Source organism: Folsomia candida, unplaced genomic scaffold (assembly GCF_002217175.1).
Source record: "Folsomia candida strain VU population unplaced genomic scaffold, ASM221717v1 Fcan01_Sc067, whole genome shotgun sequence".
Lineage (NCBI taxonomy): Eukaryota > Metazoa > Arthropoda > Collembola > Entomobryomorpha > Isotomidae > Folsomia > Folsomia candida.
In genome coordinates, this window is record NW_019091259.1 from 1 (window position 1) to 11,910 (window position 11,910).

General features: G+C 31.6%; 1 protein-coding gene and 1 pseudogene across 1 annotated transcript; one reads left to right on the top strand and one right to left on the bottom strand.

Annotated features, from left to right (window-relative positions):
- Nucleotides 1–3,373: 3,373 nt before the first annotated feature.
- LOC110862764 (NADH-ubiquinone oxidoreductase chain 5-like) lies at nt 3,374–5,122 on the top strand. Its single transcript, XM_035845837.1, is given in 2 exon segments — nt 3,374–4,260; nt 4,263–5,122. Coding segments are annotated over 2 exon segments (1,260 nt in total). The 5' UTR covers nt 3,374–3,632; the 3' UTR covers nt 4,895–5,122.
- A 2,693-nt stretch (nt 5,123–7,815) lies between these two features.
- LOC118433667 lies at nt 7,816–11,308 on the bottom strand (annotated as a pseudogene).
- Nucleotides 11,309–11,910: the final 602 nt, after the last annotated feature.

Genomic DNA, 11,910 nt, shown 5'->3' on the forward strand with positions numbered 1-11,910 from the left:
AAAAGTGCAGTAAAATTTGAGATGACACAACAGTTGGGTAAAATTTGTCCAACGTTGTACAATTAATACTCAACGTTGTATAAATTTTACTCCAAGTTGGATAAATTTTACTCAACTGTTGTGTCATCTCAAATTTTACTCAACCTTGAGTAAAATTTACTCAAGGTTGAGTAAAATTTACTCAAGGTTGAGTAAAATTTATTTAGAGTGTAGAATGTAAGAAATATTTTCGCGCGTAGAGAAAATATGTATATGTTACGCAATCATAAATATTAAAGGACATATACTAATGAGATAAATAGATAGGTAGATAGATACTTTATTGTGTATTCGACAATCGAGCCTTGCAAGTAAAGGTCATATAATTATACTACTATACATATTGGCATATATATATGTATGCTCACATGAATGTATGTGGGCCAGGGTTGCAAGTTATATACATAGATCACCAAGTGAGATTTAATGAGATTTAATGATATATATCAGTCATCTCGATTGGGCCTGAGTGAGATAAATGAGAAATAGTGAGATTTGTGGCGCTATCTAGGGGTAATAGTAAAGTACTATTAGTAGTGCATTGCGTTATCCGCCAGATGGCGACCATAACTCTCACTATTTCTCATATTTCTCATTTATCTCATTATTTCTCAGTAATCTCACTATTTCTCACTGAGATGAGATTTGTGAAGGTGAGATGAGATTTCTGCAACCCTGATGTTGACCGGTGTAGGCGAATAAAAAAAATTATGTACAAACCATGGAATTATTGTATTATCAAATTATCAAAACCAATAAATTACAAACTTAATTGGCATTTACTCAAAATACCTCTATTTCTCATAGTTCTGAGGAAAATTGTTTAATTGCACATACAAAATGTGCAACCGCCCGCCACCGTGCAAGTTCCTCCAGTACTACCACCAATTTGGCAACCAGTATTGCAAGCCGTCCCAGACATTTGACATAGACGTGTGCCACCGTGACGGGTTGGACGACCGAACACGCTGAATAAAGACCCTAAATTAAATAAATCATACATTTTAGAAATTACATGATTAGTGGGTGAATTTTTAAAAGTTACATGGGGTCAGGCGAGCATAAGTAAACGAAAATGTTCGTAATATATTTATGTTACCATTCATGTACATACAGAATACATGCATGCAGTCTTAAAAACTGCATTCAAAATATCGTAGTACATAATAATAATCACCATACGGAAATACTGTGTTTCAACCAAGCTCGAAACTTTAGGCCAAATGATAATAAAAATGCCTGCCAAATTCAAAATTGTTACCTTGAAATAATGAATTTGAGTTTTGTAGACGTTATCTAGTGGTTGAAAAGATTACCTAACTCGGTGGAGACACATATTATTTCCAAACGGAGACGATTTATTACTGCTAAAACTCTAAAGAGTTTACTTTATAATTAGTTAAAATAATTTTTAGAATGCAAAACTTGAATTTGCAATCTCTGCAATTCGTTCCAAAAATTATATACAACCAATATTTTAATGTGGACCCGCAACTAGATCAACATTTTAATAAGCTTCCTAAATACAAAATTTTCTTACAAAAGAATCGCATGCTTTCGTCTTGTGCTTCTAGTGGATCAGATTGAGTCTGCAAGTTACTCTGGGGTCGGTTTGCCGCCCTGATAAAACTGATAAGACAGATAAGTCCTAAGGTTAGTAACGATAAAAACTTGGACATTCTGAGAGTATGTTGAATCTCCTTGCAATCTGTGTTTTGCGACTGTCCCGTTTTGTAAAAATTTGAAACCATTTATATACGAAGATATGGAAATATCTTCGTATGAAGAGTAGAAATATGTTTAAACCGTTTAAACAATTTCACCAAGCACTTGGTACAGGTTAAAACTATTATTAGGACGTAGAATATTTGCACGATGGATTCGGATACATTTTTAGACGCTGTGCAAACATGCTATAAATAAAAGACTCACTCAACTCAGAGTTATTTAGCTCAGCCGAACCAAATAAATTTGGAAAACACTGGAAAAATCCAAATATTCCTAGACTTTACATTACAAAAAGTAGCTGAATATTTAAATACCTCTTTATTTTTACGTTCAACCTGATTTCAGAATAATATACCAATCGAGACATTTCGAAATGGGAACGATCGTGTTTACTAATGGCAAATATTATTGGTACAGAATTTGGGTTAGAATTTTAATAATTTTTTCTAGCTATAAAATTTTTCGTTTCAAGGAGTATACTTTTTATTTTTATAGTTTTGTTTTTTTATTACTTTTTATTTTACTATTGACTTTTTTTTCGGGTAATTTATTATTTTATTATTTTTTTTTTGAGGTTTCTTTAATCCCGACACTTTTAATTATTATGGGTTCAGGCTACCAACCTGAGCGTGTTCAAGCAGGAATGTATTTTTTATTTTATACGCTCACAGCGTCGTTACCTTTACTTTTATTAATTATGTACTTATATATAATTGGAGGTGGTGTTTCTTTATTTTATAGGGAATTACTTTTTTATTCATTTTCAGGTTTTAATTTCTTTGTTATTACTGCTTTTATGGGTTCGATAGCCTTTTTAGTTAAACTCCCTATGTATTTTACACATTTGTGACTCCCTAAAGCTCATGTTGAGGCCCCCGTGGCAGGCTCGATAATTTTAGCTGGGGTTTTATTAAAGTTAGGGGGCTACGGTCTTATACGAGTTCTTAGCATCACAGGGGTTTCAGTTATAAAGTTTAGCCCTTACTTTATAGGGCTAAGATTAGCTAGAATAATGTTTACAGGGATCTTGTGTTGTCGTTTGAATGATTTTAAAGCTTTAGTAGCGTACTCTTCAGTAGCCCATATAGCTATGGTGATTGGGGGGCTAATAACTCTCTATTCATGGGGATTTATGGGGGCCTTAGTGATGATAGTAGCTCATGGAGTTTCCTCTTCAGGTTTATTTTGTATGGTTAACTTATATTATGAACGAACTGGGAGCCGAAGTTTTTTTATTAATAAGGGGCTTATTTTAAGTTTTCCTATTTTTTCTTTACTAATATTTTTTCTCTGTGCGTCGAATATTGCTGCCCCTCCGACTATTAATTTATTATCAGAGATTTTTTTGATAGCTAGAATTATGAGTTACGATTATATTATACTTTTATTCTTTCCCCTAGGCTCCTTTTTAGGGGCGGTTTTTACATTATTTATATTTTCGTTTTCACAACACGGGTCTTCTTATAATTCACTATATGGGTTTGTTCATTCTAATGTTCGTGAGATTCACACTATTAGACTTCACATTGTCCCAGTAAATTTTTTAGTTTTAGGGTCTAATTTTATTTTTACATTTTACTAAATAATTTCATTTAAATAGTTTAAGAAAAATTTTAGTTTGTGATTCTATAGATGGGGGAGCCCTTTAAGTAATATTTTATTTGGTTTTACCTTTTTATCTAGGGGTTTTATTATTAGTGGCTAGCTTAATCAGTATGCGGTTTGGTCTTTTATATTTTCTTTCTGCTGAAACTATATTTGTTGAATGAGAAATATTTTCTTTTAGATCAACTTCTATTATTATAACTCTTATTTTTGATTGAATAAGTTTGAGATTCACAGGGCTCGTAATATTTATTTCTTCTATGGTACTTTTCTATAGAATCATATATATAGAGGGGGACAAGTTTTTAACTCGGTTTATTTTTTTAGTATATTTCTTTGTCTTGAGTATGGTCTTTATAATTTTAAGCCCTAACATAATTAGAATCTTATTGGGGTGGGACGGACTCGGTCTTGTGTCGTATTGTTTAGTAATTTATTACCAAAATGTAAAAAGAGCAAATGCGGGTATAATTACAGTTCTCTCTAACCGTGTGGGTGACGTAGCTATTCTTTTATGCATTTCATGGCTACTGAATTTTGGTAGATGGAATTTTTTTTATTCGCAGTTTGTATATTCGTACGAAGTAGTTTCTTTTATAGTTATTCTAGTAATTTTAGCAGCTATAACAAAAAGAGCTCAAATACCCTTTTCTGCTTGGCTACCTGCGGCTATAGCAGCCCCCACCCCAGTTTCGGCTCTTGTGCATTCATCTACTTTAGTCACAGCTGGGGTGTATCTATTAATTCGGTTTAATTACACTTTAGGTATTAATAATTTTTTATTATTTATTGGTATGTTGACTATATTTATATCAGGTTTAGGGGCTAATTTTGAGATAGATTTAAAAAAAATTATTGCCTTATCAACACTAAGTCAGCTCGGGTTAATAATAACATCTTTGGGGTGGGCTTCTACGAGTATGCCTTTTTCCATCTTTTAACTCATGCTATATTTAAATCCCTATTATTTCTATGTGCTGGGGTGTTTATTCATTCTATAGGGGACACTCAGGATATTCGAGCGATAGGAGGGCTAATGATTTCTTGCCCAGTTACATCTTTGTACTTCATTATTTCTTCAATAGCTCTTTGTGGGTTTCCGTTTTTATCAGGATTTTTTTCTAGGGATATAATTATTGAATTTTTTTTTCAAGGGAAAATAAATTTAATTATGGGATGCTTAATAGTTTTATCTACATTGTTTACATTAACGTACTCCGTTCGCCTTTTGTATTTTTCTTTCTTTAATAACATGGGTAACCGGTATCTTTTAAGTTTAGCTGAGAGAATTAATATACTAATTCCGATAACATTTTTAATTTTTATGTCAGTTTTGGCTGGCGGGTGGCTTAGAGTTTATTTATTTCCTATGAATTTTATTTTTCTACCCCTGTGGCTTAAATTATTGGTCGTTACTATAATTTTTAGTTTTTTCTTTATTTATTTTTTCTTAGTAGACTTTAAGGTCATAAAGAAAATTAGCTCTACCTCAGGTTTAGACTATTTTTTAGGTTCTATGTGACTGCTTCCTTTTATTTCTACTTTTGCTCTGACTCCTATTATTAAGTACGGCGTAAAAATTTTAAATCTTGCGGACCAAGGTTGAGTGGAATTTTTAGGGGGGCAAGGATTTATTGACAAATCTAAGTTTATTTCTTCCAAGGCAGATGTATTAAATTCCGTAAGAATGAAATTCTTCATATTTAGTTTCTTTATGGGTGTATTGGTTTTATTTTTAGCTTAGTTTATATTTTTATAGCTTATATAAAAGAGCACTACGTTGAAGTTGTAGGGGAAGACTGAGTCTTGAAAATGTATCCCATAAAAATATATTTATTTATTTAAACATTGAAAATGTTTTGTTTTTAATTAAACTAAAATAGAAAAAAGAAAATAACGGAGTTTAACCGTTAAAATTTTAAGTTAGCGGCTTAAATTTGGCTCCCTTTTCTTATTAAAGAGGCTGAGTGCCTAATAGCCATTAACAGTGGCTCGCCGCTTCTTTGGCTTCCTTTAAAATAAGGGGAGAACCCAAATTTTTCAGGCCGAAACTGACCGCGATTTTTCGCTTCTTACTAGTGTAAGATAGACTTTCACAGTACTTTCTGAATGCAACCCAGATGTTATTTTTAACTACAATCCTTTATTTTATTGATATACAATATTATTTTCAGTCTAAGGCTCCTTGGTTCCATTCATGTAGAAGTCCCATTAAAAGAATTAAGATGAAGAATGTTAATAGAGTTAGAGTGTGGGCTCAATTTATTGATGTAAGAATAACTGGCAGGGGGATAACTAGAGTAATTTCTACATCAAAAATTAAAAATACCACTGCGATTAAATAGAACCGAAGAGAAAAAGGAAGTCGTGAGGATCTTTTTGGGTCGAATCCGCATTCGAATGCTGAAGGTTTTTCTGGTTCTTGTATATTTTTTTTTGCAATAAAAGAGTTTAATAAAATTAAAATTGTGGGTAGCCCGAATGAGATAATAAATATTATTAAAATTATATTTATCTAACAAATTGAACTTTCTAATTGGAAGTTAGGTGTACTTTTTATACTATAAATATACTCTAACCTCCTCATCAGTAGATACTTATGTAAAGAAAAAGTCACACCACATCAACAAAATGTCAGTATCAAGCAGCTGCTTCAAAACCAAAATGGTGATTTCTTGAGAAGTGACTTTTTATATGTCGTGAGAGACACACAATAAGAAATGTTGTGCCAATAATTACGTGGATTCCATGAAATCCTGTTGCTATAAAAAAAGTTGACCCATAGGCTGAGTCTGAGATTGTAAAAGATGCTTCTCAGTATTCAAGAGCTTGAAGTGAAGTAAAATATACACCTAGGGTGACTGTTAATAGTAGCCCTAAGAATGCTTGGGAAAAATTATTTTCTATAATTCTGTGGTGGGCTCAAGTTACTGTTACGCCTGAACCAAGAAGAATAATAGTATTTAAGAGGGGGACTTGAAATGGGTTAAACGGGAGTACTCCCCTAGGGGGTCATATTAAACCGATTTCTATAGAAGGGGCAAGACTTCTATGGAAGAATGCTCAGAAAAACGAGAAAAAAAATAATACTTCAGATGTAATAAATAAAATTATACCTCAGCGCAGTCCCTTGGCTACAATTGAAGTGTGGAGTCCTTGAAAGGTCCCTTCTCGTCTGATATCACGCCATCATTGAATGCAAGTTAGGGCTATAATTATTATGCCGAATAAAAATAAATTTATATTTATTTCTTGGAACCATTTTACAATGCCTGTAGTTAAAATGAAAGCGCCCGTGGCCCCAGTAAGGGGCCACGGACTTAGGTCTACTAAGTGGAATGAGTGGTCTCTTTTTATTATCATTACTTATTTAGTGGGGTGTAATTTCTCTAGCGTATAGTGTTGATAATACCGCAAAAACGTAAGATTGAATTATAGCTACAGCAGATTCTAGGGTTAATAAAAGAATTTGGGTTAAGATTAATCTAGCTAAGATTAAGTTAGAGGCGGCTGCTGTTTGGTTGCCCAAAAGAGTTATTAATAGGTGTCCTGCTACCATATTAGCTATAAGTCGGACTGCCAAAGTTAAAGGTCGGATTACATTTCTAATTGATTCGATTAATCACTATAAATGGTATTAATAAATTTGGAGTGCTCTGTGGCACTAAATGGGCGAACATATGTTTAGTATAATTTAATCAGCCGTACATCATAAATGATAGTCATAGAGGTAATCTTAAAGTTAAGGTCAAAACTATGTGTCTTGAAGCTGTAAAAATGTATGGAAATAAACCCATAAAATTATTTATTAGAATAAATATCAATAAAGAGATAAATGGGATAGTTCTTCCTACTGATGAGTGGGGTCCTAGCAGTATTTTAAACTCATCATGAAGTTTTTTGCAAATTCTTAAGGTTAATAAAAAAAATTTATTAGGGGTGACTCAAAACATAGGGGTTAAAATCATTAAAACAATTAATGATCTAATTCAGTTTAAAGATACAAAAATTATTGATGAAGGATCAAACACTGAAAATAAATTAGTTATTATCATTTTCAATTTATATGGCCGGTTTCGTCACCACTAAGTGGGGTATTAGTTTGACCAACGTTGGTATTCATATTAGTATTTTTAATATTAGAAATTTTAATTACAGATAGAAGGAATAGCCAAGAGAACAATAAAAAAAGAGGTAGCCATATAATGGGTGCTATTTGAGGAATAAAAAAATGTTTTTAAACCACTTAGTCAAAACTAACAAAACTGACAAAACTATATTATAAATAATGTTAACTAATTTTTTCATTAAAAACATTTGTTAAATTGTTATAAAACGGTTTAAGAGACCGACGCTTACTTTCAGCCACTTAATGAATAGTTTATTTAGATATATTTTTTACTCATTTAATGAAGTTTTTTCCTGGATTGTTTCAATTACGATGGGCATAAATCTATGATTTGCTCCGCAAATTTCTGAGCATTGCCCGAAAAATAATCCAGGGCGGTTTGTATAAAAATTAACTTGGTTTAGACGTCCTGGCACAGCGTCAGCTTTAATTCCCATTCTTGGGACTGTTCATGAGTGTAAAACATCAGCAGCTGTAATTAAAGTGCGGACTTGGGAGTTCAGAGGGGCTATTATTCGGTTATCAACGTCAATTAAACGAAATATATTTATTTCTATTTCATTTGACGGGATTATGTATGAGTCAAATTCTAAGTTAATAAAATCTGAATATTCATAAGATCAATATCATTGATGCCGATAGTTTTAATGGTGATTGCCGGGTTATAGACCTCATCTAATAAATATAATAAGCGAATAGAAGGAAGGCCGATAAAAATTAAAATAAAACTTGGGATAATAGTTCAAAATAGTTCTAAACCTTGGGATTCTATTATATGTTGGTCAATATTTGTGTTGTGTATAGTTGAGAATAAATTAAATCCTACAATAGAAATAATTAAAATCAAAATTGTTAGGGTGTGGTCATGGAAAAAGATTAGTTGTTCTATTAAAGGTGAAGAAGCGTTTTGGAACCCTAAAGCCGCTCAAGTTGCAATTTTTAAAAGAATAAATTATTCATTTTTGAATTTTAAGTTCACTGCACTAATCTGCCACATTAAAAATGTGTGACTAAGGATAGCTCCGAGTATGAGTGTTCGGATGGGGGTATATTTTGAAGTCATTCAATTGATGAAGAGTAAATAAAGTTATGGACTCTAGGACGGGCAGTCGAAATAGATTCCCAAATAATAAAGCTGAATAGAATAACGGCAGCTACTGAGGTATAGCTTCCTAACGAAGATAATACGTTTCAAGTAGTAAATGCATCGGGGTAGTCTGAGTAACGTCGAGGCATGCCGTTTAGTCCTAAAAAGTGTTGGGGGAAAAATGTTATATTAACCCCAATGAACATAGTATAAAATTGAATTTTTAGTCACTTAGGATTTAAATTTACTCCTGTAAATAAAGGAAATCAGTGAATTAAGCCTCCTATAATTGCAAACACAGCCCCCATAGATAAAACATAGTGAAAGTGGGCGACTACATAGTAAGTGTCGTGAAGTACGATGTCAAGTGAAGAGTTAGCTAAAATAATTCCTGTGAGACCCCCCACAGTAAATAAAAATACAAAGCCTATGGCTCATATTAAAGTTGGGGTGATAATTAAAGCTCTTCCTTGAAGTGTCGCTACTCAGCTAAAAATTTTCACTCCTGTGGGGATGGCAATAATTATAGTGGCGGCTGTAAAGTAAGCACGAGTGTCTACATCTATTCCCACAGTAAATATATGATGTGCTCAAACGATAAATCCTAGAAGACCGATTGCTATTATCGCGTAAATTATACCTAGTTGACCGAAAGTTTGTTTTTTACCTCTTTCAAATGTAATAATATGTGAAATTATGCCAAACCCAGGAAGAATTAAAATATAAACTTCTGGGTGACCAAAAAATCAAAACAAGTGTTGGTACAAGATAGGGTCGCCGCCCCCGGCAGGGTCGAAAAATGAAGTATTTAGGTTACGATCTGTTAAAAGTATTGTAATGGCTCCAGCAAGAACTGGAAGGGAAAGCAGGAGAAGGATAGCGGTTAAAAAAACTGATCAAACAAATAAAGGAGTTCGATCCCAAGTCATACCCTCAACTCGTATGTTGATGATAGTTGTAATAAAATTTACTGCCCCCAAGATTGAACTTGCCCCAGCAAGGTGAAGTCTGAAAATTGATAAATCTACAGAAGCTCCAGCGTGGGCGATGCCTCTTGATAAAGGGGGGTATACAGTTCAGCCTGTGCCTGCTCCTCTTTCCACCAGTCCTCCGGATAAAAGTAAGATTAATGAAGGTGGAAGAAGTCAAAAACTTATATTATTTATTCGAGGGAACGCCATATCTGGGGCGCCGATTATTAGTGGAACTAGTCAATTTCCAAACCCCCCAATTATAATAGGCATAACTATGAAGAAAATTATAATAAAAGCATGGGCTGTTACTATTACATTATAAATTTGGTCGTCTCCAATAAAAGAACCTGGTTGACCTAATTCCAGGCGGATTAAAACTCTAAATGCAGTGCCGACCATAGCAGATCAAACTCCAAAAATTAAATACATAGTTCCGATATCTTTGTGGTTGGTTGAAAAAAGTCAACGTTTCATAAATAAAATGGCTGAGTTTAGGTGTTAAACTGTAAATTTAATTACGAGTGGTGTACTCTTTTATTATAATGTTATGTATTCAATTATGAGTTAGGATTGCAAATCTTAAAGTGGCGTTAAGCTCTTAACTTAAAGTTTAAGGCTCCCATCTTAATTAAAGCTTTGAAGGCTTTTAGTTTTATTAACTTAAAACTTTAAATTAATAAAACTAAATTTGATAAAATTAAATTTCCGGCTAGGGAGAAAATGATGAATTTATTGATTTTTTTCTCACTCGATGAGATTTTTTTTTCAGGGAGGCTAGCTGTTAAAGAATTAAAAAATATTTTAGTGTAAAAATAAAGTGAAACTAAAGAAGACGCAACCAATGTAATTATAATTACTATGGGGAAAGTTTTTACAGCTACTGTTAAGGCGATTAATTTTCTTAAAAACCCTAAGAACGGGGGGAGCCCCCCAAGTGATATAATTAGAGTTCTTAGTATTAATTTCGTTTTAAGATTAATCTTAGAGGAATTAATTTCTTTAATTTTTTTAAAATTTAAAAAATTTATAGCGAAAATGATTGGTGATAAAACAAAAAAATAAATTAAAAAATAAAAAGTTCAAAATTTTAAAGACAAAGAGGCTAGTATGAGTATTCATGCTGAGTGTGAAATCGAAGAATAGGTTAATAGAATTTTTCTACTTATTTGGTTTAGCCCTCCAACTGCGCCAGCAGTTGCTGATATAATAATAATAAAATAAGTAAACACACTGATATTAAAATTAATAATTAATATGAATGGGGCAATTTTTTGTCAGGTGAAGATGATAAAACATTTAAATCAAGAGATGAATTCAGTAACTTGAGGAAATCAGATGTGAAAGGGGGCCAGGCCTGCTTTGATAGACAGGGCTAAAAATAAAAAAAAGTTTATTCTTTCTAAGTAATAATTTTTTATTTGAAGGGCTGTAAAGGATGCAGCTGTAATTAAAATGACAGAAGCGACCGCCTGGGTTAAAAAATATTTGATTGCTGTCTCTGTAGATTTAAAATTAAGGTCTCTTAAAATTAAAGGGATAAATCTTATTAGGTTAATTTCTAGGCCGATTCAACAAAGAATTCATGAGTTAGACGATACTGCCATTAAAGTGCCTAAAAATGTAGTGGTTATAAATGTTAATTGATAATTTTTAAAGAACATTAAAAAGGAAGAGATTTGACTCTTATAGAAGGGGTATGAACCCTTTAGCTTATTTAGCTTACCTTTATATTAATTGTGTGTGATTGGCTAGGCTCATAAAATTTATAAATTAGTTTAAATGAACATTAAATTTTGAATTTAATAGAAATAGTGCAATTCTATTATTTATAAATAAAGGTACAAATACATGATCTATTCTATCAAAATAGCCCTTTTTTCAGGCACATTATTAATTTTTTCTTAGTACATTATAAGATGTTTTAATGTTTTTTTTTGCGTTAATGAGGTTATGTGTAGCAATATATATATATATATATATATATATATATATATATATATATATTATATATATGTATATTATATATATATATATATATTTATTTATATATATTTATTTATATGAATATATTAGTATATACATATGCATAAATATATATATTTATTAATAAATAAAAATATCTATATATATATATACATATTTTATATGTATAAAAAAAAAAAATAACGTAACCATCAATATACTTAAAATTAATAATAAAAATTAACGAATAAATAATCAAAGATCAATCTAAAATAACCAATCAATTAAGGCTATAATAATATGTTTAAATTTATTATATATATAAATCTACATATATATATATAAAAATATTTAATATAATATTTTTTTAACTATTATGCTTAAAA